The sequence below is a fragment of the Stegastes partitus genome, unplaced genomic scaffold (assembly GCF_000690725.1).
Source record: "Stegastes partitus isolate 25-593 unplaced genomic scaffold, Stegastes_partitus-1.0.2 Scaffold44, whole genome shotgun sequence".
In the NCBI taxonomy this organism is placed as follows: domain Eukaryota; kingdom Metazoa; phylum Chordata; class Actinopteri; family Pomacentridae; genus Stegastes; species Stegastes partitus.
Genome location: NW_007577775.1, coordinates 37,809 through 62,555, shown reverse-complemented (window position 1 = coordinate 62,555; position 24,747 = coordinate 37,809). Strand labels below are relative to the sequence as shown.

Sequence of the window (24,747 nt, the reverse complement as noted above, 5' to 3'; positions counted from 1 at the left end):
TGTAGCACGGCCTGGACCCAGATGGCGAGGTGGAAGTGGTCCAGCTGGGGCTCCACCTCTCTCCTCCCCAGGCCTGCATGCTTCAGATATCACTCTGATGTCATGGGAGAGGTTGCTATGGTCAGACCAGGAGGCCCTGCTCACCTCTGAGAGGAGGTGAAAAAGTCACAAGGTGCAGGGGGTAGAAAAAGAAATATGCACTCAGGCTCTTTATTCCAGCCCTGCTGCCTGCTCCCAACTTCATCCATTCAGCTCCATTCGTGAAAGGATCAGCTCGAGATGATGAAAGTGTGAAACCCTCTGTTTATTCGGCTAATTCCTCAGAAATCCTTTAGCGAGCTGTGTGTGTAAAATCTCCACCTGAACTGCATCATATGACCTGATGGTGCGTCTCTGGCACGTTTTCAGATATGAGCTGAACTCTCATGGCTGAAAGTGTGATTATGACTGATTGCAGAGGATCCAGGGGCCCCTCAGGAAGTCATACTACCATAGAATCCACTCGGTGTGACGACAGGAGCAGCCTGACCAGCCTGTACAGTTTCTCACACTGCTGAATACTGTACTGTACTCTGCTGATTACTCCCATGTTTGGAGCTTCAATTTACAGTTTTACATTACAGCAGCCTCCTATGGACAGGATGTCCCCCACAGTAAAAAAAAAAAAAAAGAGAGAGAAAAAGTACCCACAACACACAACTGGGAAAACAGTAGTGACACTTTTCAAGGTTCAGGAAGAGACTTTGTGGATCTTCTGGTTCACACCGTGACTAATCTACTGTTTTGTTATGAGGGGAGCTAATAATCTTCGTCAGAGAGGGACAGTTTTCCCCGAGACGCTAGCAAAACAGAGATGCAGTGTGACAGTCTTTTGATGTATTTCACTTCCTACACTGTGGGGCATTAAAAACCATACACTGTACCCCCTCTGATACGAATACTCCAACTTACAGAGCCTTTCATGTTGGTGCAATTATGTCCCGGTATTTCCCCTGCTTTGTAAAATACTTGATGTTGTTGGCATACACTCTGCACGCCTTACGTCTGTGGGTAAAAGCCAGCGGTTAAAGGCACCACTGGTTTCTGTTTCTTTTCCGCTTTTATGTGGGAAAACTATGAGGCTGAAGCATCCAAAGTTTTGGCTTTGAGTGTACTGGGACCATTACTCAGACATTATGTTGTGTGTTTTGCTCATGACCTCTGTCCCCCTATCAGTGCACACTCACATTGAATTGCCTTACTCATCCCTTCCCTTGCATCCTCTTATCCTTGAGATATTTTTGCATCACTTAATCCCCCCTTGCCAAACATCTTTTTTATATCTTTGACACTAGTCGTGTTAGATTTTCCTTTATTCCTTCCCTCAGTTGTGCTCATTATCACTACTCATGTCGACTTATTTGACAGCCAGCTGCTCATGTTCACCTCTCATAACTGTTATCAGCAGATCCAGAGTATATTTAGTTTGGCTCAATCTTTGTCTTTCTATCGTCATCTCAAAGCTTTGCAGATTTCATCCTTTATCAAAATGAGTTTATATGACCAAGGCAACAACAAATCTTCTGACCACAGAGTATGTTTGGTATTCGTGCTTTAAAAATTACTGAAACAATAGACTGACTATTAACAATAGCTCTAATAATCCCGCCGTCTCCAGACACATTGATCTGTGCAGGTTTCTGTCCTCTCTCTGGCTGTTGAGTAATAATGCTTCAGTCTCACCTTCACCCTGCTGTGTCTCTCCTCCTTCTCTCCATTGCTACTCCTGTTCTCTCCTTATGAAAACAGGAAGAGGGTGTGTTTGAAGAAGCAGAGCCTGAGGAGTCAAGCCGTTCACCACTGACTGACCGTAGTCTTTGTATGAGTGTGTGTATGCATGCCAGGATAATTGCTTACAGGGAGCCCCTCAATGCCTTGCCCTTGTTTCTTCAACTTTTCAGAGATCTGCAGTATTTGCTTTGGGCATTGTGCCCCAAAGGCAACATCTTAAGTTTTGTGTGTATGGCATGCTATCTGAAGCATGTCACGGCATGTGCGTCTTGCACACATGACCGATTTACCGACTCCCATGCAAAGCGTGAGCAAATATCTCCGTGCTTCCACGGACGTTTTTCCCTGGCTATACATCATTCACCACACTATATTCTCTGCACGACGCTCAGCAGGGCTCTTCCTCTGGTCAAGGTTCTGTGCAGCATCGCAGACGAGGTACTAGCCTGGCAAAAAACCCAGGCTGGTGGGGATTAGAAGTGAGCTGTGCCTTGTCTGTTCCTCTCCCAGCAGGAGCTGTCATGTCAGCCATGGCGCCCTGCCACAGAGCTTCACTCCCATTGGGCGTAGGGCAGGGGCCAGCGTCAGGTCACACTGCTGGCTTCTGCAGCTTTTACCAAACCTGCCTTCCTCTCACACAGCCAGAATACATGCAATCTGACAACCCACGCCTGAGCAACAAAAGAAAAGAAGAGGGCATTCTGTGCATGTACAGTGCTGTTGGACCGTAACAGAGGGGCCCTTTAATTAGAAGCTTTTAATGCTAGATTTTGTTTTGTGATTCCGAGTCATTTAACCGAAATTACAGTTAGCATCTAGAGTTGCTGCAAAGTTGTCCAACATTTCCACGTGGTGTGGAATGTGCATTAGCTGTTTTATCGCAGAAATTAACTTTGCATCTGTTGCATTTTATGATCAAACAACCTAACTCAGTAGCTAATTGCACGCTGCTGATATTTTTGCTTGATAGCATGTTCCTCTGGAAAGTCAGCGGGCCTCCCTCCTTTTCTGCCCCATGGTGCTTGTTAGCTGTGGAATTTGGTGTGTCTGTCCACAGACCATGCAGGTCAGATAGACGCTGAAATGGAATGAGAGATATGTGGAAAATCTCCTCAGAGTTATGCATGGCAAGGAGAAATGTATGGAGAAGAGGAGTCAACAGGAAGACGCAGTATTTTCTGGTGAAGTCAGATTTGTCATCATTTTGTTTCTCCCTCCAAACAGACTGTGGAGCAATTTTTAATATAAAATTTTTGTTCACAAATATTTGTATGCAATTAAAAGCTGTACGGAAGGCTGCAGTTAGAGTATAGCGGGTTGATCTGCAAGGGCAGCTGGCTGTAACTTCAGAGGCTCTCAGTAATGACAGGCAGCAGCTGGATGGCAGAAAGGAAATCTCAGTGTCTGCCTTTGAGACTTGTATCTGATCTAAAGAGGAGTCTGCTTGGTATAGTGTCTCCTGAACAATAACAGCAACGGTGGCCAGGCTATTAACAGAACTGTCGCCGCCAAGTGCTCCCTGCTCCTCCTCCACTATATCCACACTTACAATGTAATGCTGTAATCCTTCCTGTGAAATTTATTATGAAGCCGATAAATCTTTCCAAGCCTGCGTCTCATTTCCCCCTTTAGCAGTGCAGCTGGGAAGACCTGAGTTCCTCTGTCCCCTTTTCCTCTGCCAAGATGTTTTCTGAGAGCCGCTGTCAGTCTTGTGCTGCTTCATTAGTGCAGGTCCAAGAGGTCAAGTTCATCCAGTGTGCTGGGTCACTCTTCTGACCCATATTCTGTTTGTGGTCCTGCCAGAACATAAACTCTAATCACGAGCCAGATAGTGACGTAAGTCTGGCTGGTTTTCGTGCACATGCAGATAGAGATTAACCCAAGACTGGAATCTGATATCATGTAATGTCAGTTAACCAAAATGTCTCAACAACTATTGGATGGACTACAATGTTGTATGGACATTCACGGTCTCCAGAAGATGAATCCTGCACACTTTGGGGATCCTCTGACTTCTCCTTTGCCATAAAGTTCACATTTGCGTTTTGTACTGAAATATCCCAACAACGATTAGATGTATCGCCTAAAAATTTGGTACAGATATTTATGATGCCAGAAAAAATTGATTTAGTGATCTCCAGACTTTTCCTGTAGCTGCAGGTCACCAGCAGGTCAAAGACTCGTGTAAAATTTACCGTGTAAAATGCCTCGTCATCTACTCAGTGGATTGGCATAGAAGTTGGTAAAGACATCAAAAGTTCACAAATGATGACTTTGATAGTCTGACTTAACAAATGTAGACTTCAGAATCAGAATCAGAATTAGAAACAAATTTATTGCCAGGTATAGTTCTCACAAAACGAGGAATTTGTTCTGGTGGGTTCCTGCAACAAAACAACTATAAATACACAGTAAACAATAAATATACAGTAAAATAAAGTAACTAAAAATAAAAATAACTGTAATAATGCAAACAACTGTAGTAGTGCAAAGAATCAAAGATAAATTTAGATTTAAATAGGAATGATAGTGTTATTTACAGAAGTATTGAGGGTGCTGATATATTGTTATTTACATTTATAAGGCATAAGTCTGTTTTTTCTGCTGCACCTTTCAACCAGCTTCACCTTTTCATCCACTATTTGTGTTTCATTGTGTTCAAAATCCCCTTTGCAATGGGAAACAATCACCACAACCTCCGAGCAGAAAATTTCAAATTCCGCCAATGATTTGGATTTTTTGTGAATTAGCCATTTTAATGGCAGCGTTAGACACACTGTGTGCAATTGTTCCACCAAATTCAGTTCCTTTATATTTACTTTGCAGGGGCATCATTGCTGCATCCTGAACTTAGCACCAGCTATAACAAAAGTAACTGGTTTAAAGGAATGTAAATACAGGAGAGCACTTCCCCCCCTATCACAGAATGACAGCAAAGTGCAACCAGACCTGATGCAGCACCATGGAGATATGTAAATGTGGCCATTCAAGAATAGGAATTTGTTATATTCTGACCTCTTCCTAATCACCATCAGCAGGCTGAAGGTTTTGGCTTTCAGTAAACCAGCAAAGATTGAATCACCATGAAATTTGTGGTGCCCAGAGAACCAAACAAACAGTCTTGCAGAACTGCTAACTTGCCGATTCTTAGTCTTGTTTCTTTTCCCTTTGAAATTGTACATCTTCCACTTAATTGCTCCTTTGACTGATGTATTGCTGCTGTTTCCACCTTTTTTTATTGATCCCATCTAGACAGTCCCTCAAAGGTCAGAGGTCAAACCTGAGTGATGGAATCTGTAGCCTGTAGTGATTGCAGTGTAGACCTGTTGACCTGTGCATTGTCTAAGTCAGCCTCAGGTTTAGTGGCCTGATGGGTTGAGGTGAGTACGGTCAACGGTGCTCCGTCACTTACTGCCGTCTGAGGAATTTTACATCATACAAACGCATGCCTGGAAGGGGCCCTAAAAAGTCATTGAGTGTGAAGTCAAAGTGTGGCATAAATTTAACTAAGTTACTTCTCCTTATGTGGTCAATTATGTCGTTGGAATTTGTGTTGAAACAGGAGGTGTCATGCAGCTTTACTGTGAGTAACCTACTGTATGTCTGCATTAATAAAAATAGTATCTGCTGATTTATACGGTGCTGAAAGACTAGGGAAAGCATTGTTTCACATGCAGGCACAATTTATCACCTCTGGGAGTTTTTTTTTCTACAGAGGTTCCTCCAGTTGTGATACAGCAGCACACATGATGGTCTGACCAGCTGAGGCGTTTACTGCTCTTGTGTCCATTTGTTAAATGGAATCTTTCCTGTTTATGTTTTAATGCCCTGAACTGATTCCCACTGGGTTTTCTCCTGTTTTTATTAATGGCACCTCAGGTGTGCCAACACAAGGGAAGATTTCATTCTCATGCAAGGTCATGCTGTTTTTGAAATCCATCCACAAAGAATGTCCAACACAATAGACCTTAGGCGTAGCACAGTTTCTTAGACTCAACAGTTTGCAGCGCTGCCTCCCAGTTGACCAGCTGACCACAGGAGAGTTCAGTCTCCAGACCCTGTGTGGTTTCCTCTGCCTGGCCAGGGAGGATACTCCACTACCTCCTGTTTACACTTTACACTGGAGGCCAAAGAAAGTGATGGGGACTGTGGAGGCACATGCTTTGACACAGCAGGGGGCAGGCGCGACAGCCCGTATTTAGACCGGTGTCATCCTGCTATTGTGGGTGCTTTACTAAAGAGTGGCATTAAGGTCCATAGGGAGGGGAAAACCACTGCCCTGCTGCACAGAGCAATCAGCGTCTTAAGGCCAGAGCTGATGAAGGATCATGTCTGCAAAAGTGGAACAAAAGCCCCACTGACCTCTGTGATCCTCTCGGCAGCCGCTTGAAATTGTAAATCGGTCAAAGCTGACTAGTTAGGATGATGAAAATACAGATCAAAAGACGAGATAAGAGTCACTTGGAAGTGTGTCAGATTGTACTTGGCTCGTGTTCCCATATTGTTTATTGTGTTCATGTATACAGACATCCAATTTTGAACCAGTGAATCATCTTGCCCGAAATAAGTGTCAACTGAGGGGTTTATCGGACCATGTCATCCAGGGTGGAGGGGCAGGGCGTGGATCTGTGGTAGCCTTGGTACATTTGAGGCTGGTCTGAACTTAGACGACAGATTTGACCAGTGCCCTCCTCTCTGCTCCAAGGAGGTCCAGCTGATGGATGGGCTCTAATCAGCAGCAGACAGACCTGCCACAGGAAACATCTCCACATCACGTTTACGGAAACCAGCACTCCTCCAGAGACCCGCTGATAGCCGCAGAGGGAGAGGGGGAGGGGGGCGAAAAACAATTGGATTCTCCTTCATTTTCTGAAAAGAAAATCAGCGGGCTGTCGACTTTTCACTAAGCAGAATATGATTTACAGGCTTGCTGCCAAATGACATCTTTGAACAATACAGTAGTCTAGAGCTTGATTGCCGTGGAAACAACAGCCAAAAACGTATTTTGGGAATACACGGCTTGTTGATTTTGAATTGCAATCTGTGTAAAGTTCCTGCAGCTCTTACTGCAAGAACTTGACATTCTGGGACATACGCTTCCTTACTTTTCATCAAGAGTTGGTTGAGATAAGATGAGCTCTTGTTTGGCCTACGTGACACCTTGGTCTGTGTACGTGTAAGTGTGTACATGTTAATTAGTGAGTTTTAGAAGGGCAAGTAGGCTTTTCTATCTTTAGACAGAGATACACCAGTCTTCATGTTAAGCTAAGCTCAAGGGGTGCTAGCTGTTGTTACATATTTATGGCACAAGGTTAATTCCTGCACAAAAGTATCACCTCTGCATTGATTTATTAACAAGTTTCAGTCACAAGGACTTTTCTCAAAACATATAAATCATAAAATGACATACTGTTTAAACATAGCCCACAATACCACACATGATTGAAAGATAAACCACAGCATGCTCAAGATTCCCCTTAAAGCATGCAACATCTCCAATCTTATTGAAGATAATCATGCAATCATGAGTGATATTGTGGGCTGTGTTTAAGCACTATGTCACTTTATGATTGATTTGTCTACAGAAAAGTCTTTTTTTTAAATAAAGCAGTGCAATAGTGATGCATGAGTGAAGGAAATGACTTGTTTTTCAGTAAGCTGGATGTCTGGTGGAACTGATTTAGTGCAACACAAAGAAGACCAAGCAACTGGTGTACGTGTTGTCTGCTCATTTGTTTGCTACATATCTACCATGCAGATGTGAAACTGGTCAACCTTTTTTTTTACAATTCTACAATTGTACAATTTCATTTTGCAGACACTATTGTCCAAAGCGACGTACATCTGAGAGTAGATACAACACAAGCAAGGCCCTAGTCAGGAGAAAACAACCTGGATAAGTGCCATAGAACAAGTTCAAGTGAGATAGGATGTTGATACCAATAGCAGGTTATTGCTATAGCTTTGACTCCCAGCAAGAAAGCAAAAAGTGTATTTTTCAAAATGTCTAGCCATTCATTTAAACCTGGTAGAGGTAATACAAATAATACACCAAAGAAAGCTGCAGTTTCTTAATAATTCAAAAAATTAAGCAGGCTAATATGTTTCTGCAGCAAGGAAGTTAAAACAAAATTAAGAATCAGCAAGATGCTTCGGTCTGTTTTAGATTCAGTTCCTATGTTAATTACTGGAAGTTTCCTGCTTATGTTTGCTTGGTAGTTTCAGAAAATTATCACCTAAGCAAGCATGTGTTGTTGTGTGTAATCTTAAATAAGGGTTTGGTGCATTTTTCCTGCTGAGACCCTATAGGAAGCATCTGTCCTGTCACATTTAGTTATGCACTTTGTTTCCTGGCCAAAGGGGCTTTTCTACCTCTGACAGGTGAGGCTTCTCAACCTGCAGCTCTTCTCCTAAATCCCCCCCCCCCCCGCATGTCCGGATGAGCGAGGTGATGAGTCGCCGTTCGCTCTGAATAGACCAATGTGTCTGCCATGTTGGAATGCTGAGAGCTGTTTGCCTTTTGGGCACGTGAAAGCTTGTCACTCCGCATTTTAGTTGCAGAGATTATCCCTGAAAAGAGCCCTGGTGTCCATCTTTCTATTCTCCCTTCTCAAAATCTCTGACCTTGATCTTGCTGTCAAGCGGCCTCCTGCCCTCTGCATGGACCCATGCAGTCACACTCACGCAAATGTGAGGGGGAAGATCTCCTGCCCTTTAATTATGGAGGTTTCAGCATGACAACAATCCAAAAAGCTTTCTACTTGGTTAAGTCATCGTAAGTGAATTGTAATTAGATGATTTGTTCAATCATACCTGTATTTTTGGATCATGGGTTGTAAAGTTTGCGGTCTTTCCAGGAGTAGCCTGACCTTTCTTTCTACTTGAATGGAAGGGAAGAGAACAGGTTTAGACTTGCCCCTTCAACCCTAATCCTAAAGACCCTCAGGGTTGCAGCCACCTCAACCTTCTGTTCAAAAAAACATCCAGTTTCCACAATACTCAGCACCTACATACAGTATCTTCCTCCATGTTCTGCTTAATTTACAAATAAATACCTCAAACCTCAGCTGACTTTAAGTGTAATGTAAAGTCTGATCTTTCAGGACCGACCTGTAGAGCAAGGGTCACGGACAAGGGCACCCCTGGTTGATGAAGGCGCAACACCCTAAACAAAGACCAACAAAGGCAGGAAGGGCTGAGCCGGTGAACCCTACACCCAAGCCAAACCACTGCATCCATCCTATGCATAGAGTGTCAGCAGAGTGTGATGGGTAGTGCAGACTGTTTTTCCTGTTTAAGTATTCCCTCTAAAACGATTCTCCCCCCTGCAGTACAGTGTAAACACTCACAAATCAAATGGCTCTGATGTGGATATTTGGACATCAAAAGGTAAAAGTGTAAATACAGCTTTGTGGGCGGCCGTTTGTTCGGTGAAGGAGGCCATTGTCACAGACTTTGTTCTTCTTGACAGCAAATGGAGGAAGACATTGGTTAAAAACAATAAAGAGAGGCTCCTGGATTTTAGCCACGCTTGCTTTGTGAAGCGATTGAAATGTCAGGCAGTGGGCCTGGTTACCATTTTTGTTTGGATTATTGGATGGACTATTGTGAATTTTTGGACAGGCAATCATGAACCTCAGAGGATGAATCCTAATGACTTTGGTAATCCCCTGAGTTTTCTCCAAGAGATGGACATGTCTTGACAGCTATTTGATGGATTTCCAGAATTTTGATACAGGTTTCCATGATGCTGTTGGGATGATTTCGAAGACTTTTCATCTGGTACCATCATGACTTCACAATTTGACTTCATCCATCACTCTGCAATATGAACTAATGACTGCAAGACTAATGACAACCTCAGCTGTACTTTGAAGTGGTGAAACGGATCACAGTTGATCTGTGATCCATACAAATCCCCCCAACGCATGTGAATCACAGATTATATAAAGTTTAATCATCATCATAGTGTGAGATGCAGGTTTACTCATGCTGTTACTTTTTAAAATAATTAGAAAGGTTCTCTGAGAGCAAAGTCCTCCACCAAGACCAGTTCCCTAGCTCGGAATTTTAAAGAAAGTGATCTAGATATGCGTCAATATATATGTACAACAAACATATGTCTCCTGCTGCCTCAATGTTGTTGCACAGTTGCAGAATCTATGGACCAAATTTTATTCCAAAGCATTGACAGTACTGCACATGCAAAAGGAAGCAGATACACAAAGTAAGAGGTCTGTTCAAATTGAAAGTGGCCGGCTGTTACTGTCCAACGGAGGAGATCACATTCCAAGATGGTTCTTTCAGATTTCTCAACATTATCATGACCATATGGAAACTGTACATATAATGACGTAGGCGCAAAGATTTTCAAGGAGGCTTGAGATGAAATCATGTCTCATATTTAAGGCAGTATTAGACACAGCTATTCTTCACACTGAGCTATCACCTACTGATTCGTGTGCGCTATCATGTTTTGGTATTTGTCTTGGGCATTTTGAATGATTCCCTGTGGTTGTTAGCAGTAGATTAAACAAGGGTGGGTGTGCAGCTGTCTGTTTCAGCTAAATCATGGCTGGGTGAGTGTGGTACAAATATTTGGCTTTGTAAGTGATCGTTCGACCAGCGAACACATATGCTCCCATCATGGCCACTTTGACACCCAGGAGCCCGCTTTGTAAGAAATGCTGTGAGAGAACATCTTGGTAGCTCAAAGGATTAGATCTGTATTATGAGCACAGGTCCAAATTGTGAACCTTATCCTCTTCTGCAGAATATTTTCACTATTTGCTATGTTTCAAGGTGAAAAGTATTTAGAAATTTCTTCTCTAGACATTAACAATGCAAGGTGTTTTATTAAATCCCTCAGCTGTGATCCGAAGCCCTCGATCCTTTAGCAAGATGAAGTGCAACAACATGTGCTGAGTGCTGAGTATGTGGATCAACCCATTTTGGAAGCTGAAATAGTGCAGGGCTTTGTCCAAATATTTTCTTAGAGTCCCAGCTTCTTTTTGGAGGCAGTTGGCCCTCCCACACAGGGTTCAGAAGAGTGACACATGGCTTTGACATTGACTTTAGGCCTGTTTTGGGATCGTTAAAGCCCAATTTGTCAGCATTCAACATGGGGCAGACAGTGAGATGTGTTTCAAGGGGCCTCACATCTGGGCCTTTTGTGTTTTAACAGTGTCCCGCTTCCTCTTTTAGAAACCTGAAGTACGTGTATAATGGGAACGCCACGTTCCGCAACCAGTTGGTCTCGTTTCATTAACGCACTCTGGCCTGGGACACTTATTCAAACACAACCTGTCTCTGCTGGCCCAATCCAAGCCTGGAAGCATGCGCCCCTTCCTCCTTCTGTCACTTTGCATGATAATAATCGTTAGCAATGAGCTAATGTAATCATCAGCTGTCTGTTGAGGAGAAAAGAATAGCGATATTAAGGGGAAACCCTTGTAAACGCCAACATGAGTTGTGCAGTCAGCAGAGATGGAGAGACAGGCGATACAAGGCCAAGGTCTGGACCGGCAATCAGTCACTGTGAGGGCAGCCTGATTAAAGGAAATGGACTGAGTGGAAACTTTGAATGTGTGTTTTCAGTTGTTTTCAGCCTGTCTGGGTGATAGCAACAGCAGAACAGATGCTGAAACAATTAGGGCAGAGTCGGAGGATGTTTTTACTCCCACTCTGCCCCCTCGCCCCTCCTCCTGCCTTGTGATTGCACATCAAAGTTGTCGACAGAGTGTAAAAGTTGAGCTAATTGTCTGACTCCTTAAAGCAGTTGTCAGTTTTCTAAAAGTAGCTGTGGCTTCTGGCTGCAGCACAAACTGAGAGTTCAGAAACACACTTCAAACAACGAACGTCAAGCGGTGGGGTCTAATCTGGGACGAATGTGCACGTTTCAGGTTCTAAAATCTGAGGATGTTTTCCTCATTTTTTTTGCTACATTAATGGACTTGGTATCCACAAACAAGTTTCAGTTTGACTGTGTGTGAGTCCTCTTATTTTAGCTGCTTGTTTAATTCCAGAGAACTTAGACTACAAACTTGCAAAAACTCTCTGATGGACTCAACTGTTAACTTATAAAACAAATGTAGGTTTTTTTGTTTTACAAAAGTTGCACAGGTCTGCCTTTAAAAGCATTTTATCCTAAATGTTGGCTCCACTTGACCCACCTGCACTGTCAGGGTGAACACACACACACAAACCCACACACTCCCCAGCGTTTGTTTGCTCTGAGCAGAGAGAGGGCCGGCCTGCTCTCGGAGGTGACTGATTTACAGTTTGTTGCTGTCTGTCAAACAGCTGACAGATGGGCAGAGCAGCTCAGCCTCCGCCACACTGTCGCCACTGTTGGATACTTTGCAGTTTAACCGGTGGCAAGAATGCTGAGGACTGCTCCTTCAGTTTGATGGGAAGGTTAACAGCTACCATAAAGTTGTAGCAGCAAACCATACTTTTTTATTGTTTTCTACGTATGATCGTCATTCAACAAAGCGGGCTCATCTGCTCCAGTTAAACTGTGTTTAGCAGCTAAAAACTGTTTTTAAAATTCTTGTTCTGACATTTCTTTGCCCTGAAACAACAAAAGCTCAACACAGGTCTTGACTGTGATGAAATCTCAGCAATTTTGGCTGTAAATCTTCAGGGATAAAAATAGTTTACAATATTCCTGGCATGCTCACAGGGTGGGACGTAACTTGCTACTCATTTTAGCAGTTTATGTAAAAGACTCTTTTAGGTTTTCCTTGGAATGGCTCCAGTTGAAGGTTGGACTTTAAGCAAATGCTATTTAACAGGTATAAGCATGCTTTTTGTGCACAGGTTTCCAGGCATATAAATCACATAAAGAGTCATTTGGGGGTATAATGTTAAGGCCTGAAGTATTTTTGCTCGCTACACATTTCTGTCAGCGTCCCACTCTGCTCTTTCTCAGTGCCAGTCAGCTCTGTGACAGCTCTTTCATTTCAGTCCTGAAGGAAATTATCGTGTAACAGACAAACGTTCCGCTCAGACTTTGCGAGACTTTGGGTGGAAAGTCTGCAAAGCACCTGGTTTTCACATGGACCACTGTTTAGGTTTTCTCTTTAACTTCTCATAACAGGGGCAGGATTGGGGTTTCTGTTTCTCTGGTTTAAAAGAAAACAGGCAATAATCATATTTGGACTTAAAAGGCACTGAGCACTTATCGATTACAAGAGCCAGACATTTCCTTTTACCTAAGAATACGCCTCCCTGGTCTCGAAATTAAAAACTAATTTTTAAGAAGTGGGTAGGTAATATCAAATGCAGAGCAGATGATTGATTTTGAATATCATGATTAGCACCACCTTTTTTTAGAAGCAGCATGCAGTGAAGAAGTGGTAAAGCTGTTGTAGCAGAGGGGGTAAAAGAGACTAATTTCCTCCTAATTGAGCCACAGGGTTCTTGTTTTGTCAGGAGATTTTAGGCCAAATGGAGTCAGATTCCCGCAGATCTCCTGGGATGATGGGAGGGCTGGGCTGGAGACTAGCAGAGCCTGGAGATCTCAGCAGTCCCCCCCGGCTCCTAATCCCTGTCATTAACTCTGCAGCACAGAGAAAACCGGCCTGCCTGTCCACCACTACCCTCTCATCAACCCTCTCCTTTGTCCCTTTATTTCGTCCCTTACATCCTCTCTTTCATTAGACTCATCTCCCGCTTCTTTATTTTCTCCCGTGTTATTGTTTCCTACGTTTTCTACACAGTTTCCTTCCTGCGAGTGCAGGTGACACATAAATCTCGAGTGACTTCTTTTATAAACATTTAATCCGAGGAGACGAATGACAAGATATGAGAGATGTTCCTGTCTTATCTTATCATAAAACCATTGCTCTGACCCATTTTTATAATTGCACTGTGCAAAAACAACAGTCTGGGGGATGTATGTGACATGACAAAAAATAATATTTATATTATCTTTCCATCTTGCCATCTACGAAGTAAATAGGTTACCTTGAGCAGCTATAAAACAAAAGTGTGACAGAAGCATCTGGGTTTGAGGGACAAACTGTCCTATTATAGCACATCCTGTGGAGCTCGCTGTTTTGTCCATTGATGCACACAAACACACACACACACACACACACACACAGTGTGGTGGGGAGTCAGAGGATGGGTGCAAGGGTGGTCCGGAGACCCGAGGAGGGAAAGGGGAAACACCTTGTGACCCTCTTGTTCCTGACCAAGCTACTGAAGGTGCAGAGACAACAAGGATGGACGAGGAGGGAAAACCACTGGAGAGCAGCCTCGATGTAGGTCAGTCGATGCCGCTGGCTTTTATTGTACATCATGATTAAATCCGTTGCATTTGCTATGGGTTTGAAACAGTCTGATTGGAAAGAAAATGCAATTTTTAGCTGTTGAAAGGAGCTCAAATAAACTGAAAACATGTGCAGCATTTTACACTTCTGTCGTCATTGTGTGTTTGTGTATTTGCATGTTGCAGACACATGAATCTGTTTATGCAGTCATATGATGCCCCCATGATGCACATCACTTGGTTTAAGGTTAGGACAAGGTTACTTTTAGTACAAAGGTTATGGTTATGCAAGCACTGGTTCAAAGAAAATAGTGTCAGTAATGTAATTTTCTCTAAAGTGGTGCAAACACGAACACTGTGTGTTTATTTCTTGGCAGACGTGCAGGCAGGAAGGTAGATAAGCAATAAATAAACAGTCAAGATTTTATTTCTCGTGGCAACAACAATCGGCTTGCAAACACGGCTGCAGTTTGGCTCAGCCTGGGCCATGTTTGGGTTTTGATACGAATGTCAAACCCTGCTGTCTCCCAACCACGAGACAACATGACTTGTGCCCCAGATAAACCCTCCTCTCCGTCTGACCCATCCAAGGAAAACTTTGCTTTGATGCGCATACTGTACAAGCTCAGCGCACTGACATGGAATAGAAGCTGAAGTGAGTAAATCTGGAAGGTTTTACATCTTCACACTGCAGCACCAGACAGGATAAATCAGTAGCAACGAGCTCTTAGTGCATTAAAGTGCTCCATCAATTCAGCGTTGCACTCCGGGCTCACAAAGAAAATATGTGGCGCCTGCATTACTTGCACTTGACAGGGTCAAAGACTGTTTGGTCAGAGATAGACTAACAAAACTATTGTGTTTGACTATATGCAGAGAACAACAGTCAGCATGTCATTAATGCTGAGAAGGACGTGACTTTTTATAGAAGGAAAGCAGTTTTTTTGGGGCTGTCCCCAGACTGACAGGAGACAAAACAGGCACAATAAAAACACCCAAATTACTCAACATGACACATTTTCTAACAGTAAGCGTAAAAATAATTTGCATCCGTTATTTCATTATAATCCGGGAAGCAGAATGAAATTTGAATAAAACACTCAACAGGTGCGTTGCTCATTACCAGAAAAGTGCTTACAGCGACAAAACTCAAACAATGGAGGAGCCTTATCAACGCAAGCATTTCTTATGATGGGTGGAGGTCTCTATTGAGCTCAACACCGAGGTCAAGAGAAGGCAGATGTAGAGGAAAGATAGCTGTTTGTGATCTCAGGGCTAAAGGCTTAATTAGGCTCTTACAGTACAAGCACAATGCCAGAATTTCCCATTTCACACAATGACAGTGTTTCATGGATTCTCGCGCTTCCCAGTTGGTTTTACTGTTATTTTCACATTTTGGATTTTTGAACAAAGTAAAGCAAGTCACCACGCAGGAGTAACACATAACAGTCAGTGGTTTTCGGATAACCTAAAAGTTTGACGAGATGCACTGTCAATTAGCAAAATAAAAAAAAAAAAAGGAACCCTCAGCAGGAGCAGCTCCCTCGCACATCTGAGGGAGAGGCGGTGGCTCCACGGCACAAGAGTGCGACGTCGTCTGACACAGCAGAGTCGGCACTTAGCGAGCTGATGTGAAAGCTCCGTGGCCGTGGCTCACAGCTAGCTTTAAGATTCACTGGAAGGAAGCGCAAATGTGCACCCAGTATGAAATATTTTGTATTTTTCACAAAGGACTTTCTGCTTCTACTTGTCTTGAACTGACACTACACTGGGACTCCAGGCCTCCTGCAGCTCTGGGCCCCAGTTCCCTCAGTTTGATTTGCGGGGGCCTTGGATGAGCTATATCAGCCACAAATCAAGGAAGGGTGGAGAATCCGTGTGCTGCAAACAATTTTTACGCTTCAAACAAACCTCAGGTCACGGATTACACCTTCACTCACTTATCTCCTCCAGACTGGAGCTGACATGTGTCCACTGCAAACGTCTCCTGTCAACCCTGTAAACATAAATATCACACATCTCCTCCTCTTTGGTTGTTACCAAACTTATGATAGCATCAGCTTCCCATTGAATTGCTACATTTTGTCCCTGCACAAACAGAACGACGGTCAGAGTGAGACCGACGCGGTCATAGCACAGCAGCAGGGTCATTTCAGCAGCAGATCAAAAGCAGCCACAGCTGCAGCAGGGACACATGTGTGGTCCAGGCCTGCAGACAGAAAACCCCTGTGACACAAAGTCGCTATGTCCAGTGGCAGTGAAGCTGTGGCGATATGTGCTGGAAATACAATCTGACATAAAAGCACGCAGTAACTTGTAGTATAAAAAGTCAGCGTGCGTAATTCACGTATATTTTATTTGGAAAGAGATGTGAGTAAATTCTCACTCCCAGCTGTAATCATCCTCCCACCTCAGGATCAACAGCAGGGCTTTATCTTGGCACCCATAAAGGCTGTGATTAACAAGTGAGGAGGCCCTCTGAAGATATCTAAGATGATGGTCTAATCTGACCATCTGTTTCTTATCTACTCGCCTTTATTTTTTAGATTTGCAAATTTATTTGCTTAAGGGATTCTGGGCCTGCAAGCAGCAGGTACCAATCCTCTCCCTGGGGAACGAAGCAGAGGTGGGACACACCTGGTGTGTGCATGAATTTGGTCTGCAGTCAATTCAAGGATGAAGCTGGATATGTACACCACTCCATCTAAATGAAGACACATTACTTACAATTTTTATATTTTAAAAAAAAAGTTTCCTATCTGGCAAGCACTGTGACTGTTGGGCCTGTGCAGAGAGAAATCCAGGCGCCAACATCCCTTCATCGCTGAAAGAAGAATGAAGTGTCTGCCATGTTAGACTCCTCTTTGTACAATCAGCAGTCACTCACTGCAGGCTGATAAGCTGCGCTCCAAAAAACCTTTCATCAAAGGCATTTCTCAAAGCATTTACAGTGTAACAGTCCACTTTGAGGATTGATGTAACAACTCCTTATTATCACAAGCGGTCAGTAGTCAAGGAAGTATGACAAGACCTTTAATAAAGCAAAAGGCACAATCTAAAAATACATACTCACAAATAAAAGGTCTACATTTCAAACCTTATTTGTGTATATAAATGCAAATATTATCAGCAGAATTTATTATTAATTACACACCAAAGATGAGCTCTGTCAGTGTTGTTCAGTTGGATTATTATTACTGATGTATTAACATGCAAGCAGCACTTCAATAGTGTAGTGTTACTGAGATAGAACTGATTTCACGCACTTAATTTGATGTTTAAGAATTCATATCAATCATTTTGTCCTGATTGGTTTTTAAAGTTCCAATCTGTTGTATAGTAAGATAAATGTAGTGAAGTAAAAAAGCAGGTACAACGTGTGCCCAATGTACATGGAAATGTAGTGGAGTTGCAATAAAATAGCATCAAATTAAAATACTTAAGTAAAGCACAACTACCTCTGAATAGTACCTCGGTACAGTACTTGGGTATTTAGTTACTTTACTGCCTTTAGGAGCCTGTTTTGGGCAGATTATACAAAGTAAACCTGTTGTAAATAATGTTCAGTGCTGCTCAGACTTGTCCGCACTTTGTTTCTCTGAATGTGATTCCTTTGGGCTGCTCGGGAGTCTGATTGCAGTTTGACCAGCAGCAAAATCTGTGAGCTAGTAAGTTATAAAAATGTTTGCAGATGGTGTAAACACAATTTAATAATTCCAAATTACACCTTTAGGTCTTTAAAACTGAGATACATTTCTTATAGGGACCTATTTTACTGCTGAACAACTAATAAATACTATCAAACTGTTCTTTTTGGACTTTTTGGATGCTCGTTTGCTTCCCTCCCTGAAAACTTCACTGCATGAACTCCTGGTGTGAAGAAGAGAAGTTCAGTGACTATTCTGCAAATCCTGTTTAAAAAAAAAAAAAAAAAGGACTTAGGAATCAAGGTGGTGTCAATGTGAAGTTTCCTTTTATTTTTGTTTCTAACCAATGTGTTTGCTTGTCCTTTTGTCGTGGAAATTAATCCTCAGACTTGAGAATTGGATTCACACTCCCTCTGCGCTGCCCACTGATATTTAATCTAATCTTCAAACAGCCTGCAATTCATGGTCGATCTAATTACGCTCCCATTTCAAGGACGCGCAAGTGAACTCCAAATATTTATTATTCTGGGTATTAAAGTTCCATAACACAAAAAAAAAGAAAAGAAAAAAAGAAGACATTAATTGCAGGCGAGAAAGTGGGACGCTTCTGTCTCTTTGCACTTTTAACAGCCTTTTAACTGGAGGGATTGTGATGTAAAATGCGAGAACAGAAATGTCCAGACCTGTTCCTCACAGAACCACAGTCGCCTTTTCCGACCAAATCAACGGAGAAACAGTAAAGCAACGCTGAAAAGTATGTTTTCATGATGCGTTAAAAGATAAAATTGTGGAAGGAGAAAAACAAGAGTTAAGTAAAGTTGCGCATTTCAGTGCGCATGATGCAAATAATTCACATCGTAGAATTAAATGTAAAGTTTAGTTGCATTTTTAATATTAACATTTATCAATTTTAGATCTAAAAAAATATAAAAACAAGAGGAACATTTGACACCTCTTGGTGCATGTCTGTGCACCAGATTTTCAGTCTCCTCCTGCAGTTTCTAAACGTATTTTAATACATTTTCCAAACGCAGAGTTCTAATAAAGTTTGTTAAAGTTTGCCCCGCTTACATCTGCATCTTAAAGAGGATCGTATCGAGGCTGCTCGTCCTGCGCGCAAAGGAGTGGGCTGCGCCTGGAGAGGTGAGATGGAGGGAGAGGGGGGGGGGGCGCACAGAGATGTTTTACTGGGGGAGGAGAGAGAGGGGGGGTCGTGCTGGGAGGGAACCAGGGGTGTGGAGGGCCGAGTTTAAAAAGGCAGACAGCGCCAACAGTCACTCACTCTCACACACAATCTGTCCTTCAGCAGCAGAAGCTCCTGTGATTCACTGCCTTCATTCTCCCCTTTTGGATCTGTACAGGACTCTAACTGCTCTTTTTTTTTTTTTTTTTTTTTTTCTCATTGAAAATTAAGGATTCTCTTTCTACTGCAGCATGGAGACCGCCACTGGGGAATATGTCGATAACTATGAGTATTATGATGACAATGAGACCGCCTGTGACTTTTCAGAGTGGGAGCCCTCCTACTCCCTTATCCCCGTCCTCTACATGCTCATCTTCATCCTGGGCCTGTCAGGTAACGGCGTGGTCATCTTCACCGTCTGGAGATCCAAATCTAAGCGTCGGGCCGCTGATGTCTACATAGGAAACCTGGCCCTGGCTGACCTCACCTTTGTTATAACCCTACCTCTCTGGGCTGTGTACACAGCACTGGGCTACCACTGGCCCTTTGGTGTGGCTCTGTGCAAGATCAGCAGTTACGTTGTTCTGGTCAACATGTACGCCAGTGTCTTCTGCCTCACCTGCTTGAGCTTTGACCGCTACCTGGCCATCGTGCACTCTCTGTCCAGCAGCAGGCTTCGCTCTCGAGGCACCATGCTGGCCTCCCTGGGTGCCATCTGGCTCCTGTCCGGCCTCCTGGCGGTGCCCACGCTGCTGTTCCGCACCACCGTGAATGACCTGAACAGCAACCGGACCACATGCGCCATGGACTTCAGCCTGGTGACCATGAACCAGAGGCACGAGTACCTGTGGATTGCAGGACTCAGCCTGTCCTCCTCCGCCTTGGGGTTTCTCCTACCTTTCTTGGCCATGACCATCTTCTACTGCTTCATTGGCTGCACCGTCACACGTCACTTCAACAACCTGCGCAAGGAGGACCAGAAGAAGAAGCGGCTGCTGAAGATCATCACCACCCTGGTGGTGGTGTTTGCCATCTGCTGGACTCCGTTCCACGTGCTGAAGAGCATGGACGCCCTCTCCTACCTGAACCTGGCTCCGAGCTCCTGTGGGTTCCTGCGGTTCCTGCTGTTGGCTCACCCCTACGCTACCTGCTTGGCCTACGTCAACAGCTGCCTCAACCCGTTCCTGTATGCCTTCTTCGACCTGCGCTTTCGTTCCCAGTGCCTGTGTCTGCTAAACCTGAAGAAGGCCATGCATGGCCAGATGAGCTCCATGTCGTCTACGCTCAGTGCGCAGACTCAGAAATCAGAGATTCAGTCTCTGGCTACCAAGGTTTAGAGAGTAAGAGGAGAAGTGAAGCGGGGCTGCGGGACAGTCCTGACTCCTACCACTGGAACACTTGTAAAAATACAGACTTTATGTGTCCATTGTTCAAAGCTGGTAAGACGAGATGATGAACTCTGAATTGTCACTGCCTACGGTCATGAAATCCATTGTATGTCCCTCCAATTCTGCAGCAAGAGAGGTCGATGATCTGCGTGCCGCATGGACTTGAGAAGCTGGAGTCAGCCGGCTGAGCTCCATTAGCTGCTTCGTTCCTCAAATTCTCAGAGAAAAAGTCTATTTTTGTTTTGTTTTGTTTTGTCCTGCTCTGCAAATGTTCTCATTTATATCACGAAAGAGGGCAGAATTATGAATCGATTTGCATGAAAAATCTGTTTACACTGGATGAATTGTAAAGCTATACAGTATTTTCATACCATTTTGTGTTCAGATGTACTTTTTGCTGTTTTGTTTTAGAAGCACTTGTTAAAATGTGTGAGCAGGGAAATCAAACAGAGCAATGTCCTCTGAAAAAAAAAAAAGCCTAATGTTTGTGAAGGTAGAAGTCTGGGCTGCAGGAGGGAGGGAGGGAGGTGTAAGAGGAGAAAAGGTGTTGCAGCTTAATTATATAGTTTGTGGAGAGGAGACGGGGGCAGACAGGCAGATGGCAGTTGACAAATGTTGTTGAGGAACAGGAGCGGGGTGGGGCGGGATGGAGGGGTTTTTTTCTTAGTCACGGCACTAAAGGGGACAAAGGAACCTTATAAATGTTCCAAAATGTTGTATATGTTTTATTTTTTGACATCACTGTAACTAACTACTGTATTAAAGATGTGTGCTATGAACCAGATCTCTTAGACTCATTGTGTGTGTGTGTGTTTGTGCAAGTGTGTGTTTAAACCTGCTTTTAAAGTATCATGTTCAAGGCGGGGAGGAGAAAGTTAAGATACCAAAGTTTCACATCAGTTTCATTACGCCGTCCTGTTATTTCTGTGTTAAGTACCTCAAGAGGGCGGAAGCTTTGTTATGAATAGCCTCGCATTTGGTTTACACCTTCAGACTAATAGATCTCTAATCTCTATTGATTCACAGCCAGTACCCAGACTGTAACCGGATTATGCAAAGCAGCAGCCATCCTGAGAGTGTGTATTCCATACTTGGTTGTGATTTCCATCAGTTCTAGCATTTTAACTATTCGACAACACAGTGCTGGGGCTTGCGATCAAAGCTTCTTCTTCTTTTTTTTAAATGTATTGATTTATAACCAGCAGACAGAGAAGAATTCTGACATATGTTTTTAGTTAAATACTCGGCCAAGAGCAAATTTGAAATATCTCAAATTTGCGTAAAACAATGTTATTTTCTGCCCCATAAACACCTTCAGCATCCAGACCATCTAGCGGCAAACCCCTCCCAAAAAAACACATGTTCGCTGAACAACAGGGTCATTACCAATGAGTGACTCTTCTCAGGGATCCTTTGATTTGACAGTAATGAGCTCTGTTGGACATAATCGCCGTTTAGAAATGGCGGCAGCGGCGGTAGGAGGTTGGGGGGAAGCAGGGCTCTAATCTTGGCAGAAGTCGTGGCCACCAAACAAGTCAATATTTGTCTCCAGCGACAAGAGGTTGCAGTTGGAGCGGTTGTTGGGGTGCAGAGTTTTAGAGGATGGGGGGCGGGGGTGGGGGGAGGGTGCTGTCAGACTTGCAGATGCTCTGTGGGCAACAGAAATCCTCTCGCAGCAGGAAAAAAGGAGAAATTGTGTGACTGAGGTGTGGAAGTTAGGGGGAAAAAAACACAGCGATGTAAGGTTGTCTTGCACCAGCGCCGTCTTAAAGTAACAACATGTGTGAACCAGTGAAAATGTGAAGCCGCATGATTCATCATGTCCGTGTGTGTGAGAGAGATCATATGTTACTTATTGTCTATTCTGGAAAAAAAAAAAGTTCGCTGTAGAGCACATGATGGTGAATGTGATGGATGTGAGGGCCTCAACCTCACACGATCAGACAGAAACTACACCGCTCACACACACAGTTATTCATCATATAGTTCAGTCAGATGCCATTTGGAGGGGATCTCTAAGTGGAGATTTATATATAAAGTTGATTACTATATTAGGTAGAAAGAGAATCGAGCCCATAAAACAGGCTTTTACTGCGTCACTTAAATCATCAGCAGAGGAATTCGGCATTTTATCTGCTTCATTTTCACATGAATCAGTAGATATAAGTGTAACAATAAGACAGTGGAAACAGGGCGGAGTCAACCATGCGTGCAGGACTGGCCAGACATGTTGTTGTTATTGAGATGAGCTGCCCTGACAGCTTGTCTGATGCTGTTAGCCAACAAGTTCACTTTGGGATAACTCACCCAGAATACCAGCTGAGCAAAGCACCGGGGCTACACAAAAACAACAGTTGCGTAGGCCTCTGGATGCACATAAATGTTGTCTGTGTTCGTGTGTGGCCTGTGTGACCTGTTTGTGTGTGGATGTTTGGGGTGTGGGCTTTACAGGTCTCCCAGAGTATTCTTAAAGGGAGCTCAACCATGTTAATCAACATGGTTCCTTTAAAATGATTTTTTTGTTTTGCCTGCTCAGGAGAGTGAAGCGTGACTTGTTCATTTAATGTTTTGAACAATAGCTGCTACGCCGTCTCAACCTTGGACTAATCTTGTTGCGTAGACATGAGACGCATGACCTTAATTAATTTACCTCAAATTAAAGATTTGTTCTGTTGTCTTGTATGCTGTTTGTGTACTTCTTATCATGTGTGAGGATCAGATCTGAATGTTCCACCACTGACTGAACCAATCCAACCTTACATCTTTAAGGATAAGGCTGTAGCTCAAATCTGTTTTTGGTATCCCCTTGAAGCACCACAACCTATTGGTGCGTCTCTTTCCAATTTTTAACTTCTATAGTCTGGCTGTAGCTTACAATCTTAAGTCCAGTTGTCGGAAGAAGACCTTTCAGAACAGGCAACAAATAAAACAGGCCGGTTATAGTTTCCTATAACAGCTGGGTGCTGTCAAATGGCAGTAAATACTGTATTTGTTAGGGGCTGTTTTCAGCTGCATGTTAACACACATTTGGTGAGAATTTATCGCAGCAGGACCATTTTTATTTTTATCATTACAAGCACCGCAGTGTGACTCACCAATGTGTTTTCAATCGTGTGGTTTTTGGACAATAACGGAGCTCTATCAGGCTTCAGCTACACAGACCGGGTTTATCTGTGGAATCAGTTCATCATTGGTTTTAGTCTTATTGCTGGCAGTGGGAAAATGTTAAAAATCAGATTTATTGTTTAATCTCAGCGCCAGTCTCCGCACTGGAAGGGAAACACACTAACCTAGCCCACACAGGTGCCTGGTTCTGGGTGCTGTCGTCAGTGTGAGCTGCCACACCCAAATGGGACATCTGAACCAAAACACAACTGCTCTCCTTTCCTTAGATCTCCCTGCTGTTCCATCCCACCCAAGCAGCAACAAATGCACCCTATAGTGTGTGTGTGTGTGTGTGTGTGTGTGTGTGTGTTCATATGCACATGTAAACAGAGACCTGACACATTCCTCGGGCTGTCAACGCTAACCCTACTTTCTCCATAGCATTCGTCCACCTGTTGCCGGACTACAACACAACACAAAGCAACTCGCGCACGCATGCAATCAGCCCTCCGTGCCTCGAATCACTCCCCAGACAATTAGCATTAGTCCAGGCAAAAATACATCACAAAAATCTATCTCTCAGTGCTGGCTGGTAAAGATTTTGTGGGCAGTCTGCAAATGACTTTTTATTTTAAATCAGAAATTTGAATATGAACATCAGGCACAGCTATTTACATGAATGCCAATTTTCTACCTTTGGAGGATATTCTAATCATAATCTAATTTAACATTATTCAGACTTACCAGGACTAAATTTCAAAACTATTCATCAAACTTTCATCACTATTTACAGGCTCTATACAAATTCAAAACACACAACATAAATGATGAAAAAAAAAACACTCTTCAGGGCTCCAGACTACTCACTGGTAGCACTGGTGCAACCAACTTTCTCATTTTTTTCACCTCCGACCTGGTCAAAGGCGAAACATATGACTTGCTGAACATTTTCTTATCGATAGACACTACAATTTACTGATGCTCCCTAAATGTCCCACATTGCAGGCTGTGGTAGCTGCTGCTTGATGACTGTGGTGTGCTCTGACAGGTGTGTGACCAAAAATGACTTTAAAAATAACAAACTAGGCGTTCTCATTTCAGATTTGTCTGGGGTTAAACCCAGTTACAGGAATTCTACACGCGGACTTTTATACGAGAAGAAAAACAGCAAATGTAGGGGCTCTCTGTTTTTCACAAAAATACCTCATTTTTATGTGTAAATACTGCAGTAAACACTGAAGTTATAATTGTACTGCTTTCCACCACTGTGGTTAACACAGCAGCTTCCTGTGCCGGTTACAGCGACACTAATACAGCTTCATGATCATCATGCTCATCAATTCACACTCTCAAAAAAAAAATAGTCGCAAATGCAGT

At 43.3% G+C, this 24,747-nt stretch overlaps 1 protein-coding gene across 1 annotated transcript; it reads left to right on the top strand.

Moving 5' to 3' along the window:
* The first annotated feature begins 19,015 nt into the window (after window positions 1–19,015).
* Window positions 19,016–21,049, top strand: LOC103375490 (apelin receptor A). Its single transcript, XM_008305793.1, has one exon. The coding sequence runs from the start codon at window positions 19,129–19,131 to the stop codon at window positions 20,212–20,214; it is 1,086 nt and encodes a 361-aa protein (XP_008304015.1). The 5' UTR covers window positions 19,016–19,128; the 3' UTR covers window positions 20,215–21,049.
* Window positions 21,050–24,747: the final 3,698 nt, after the last annotated feature.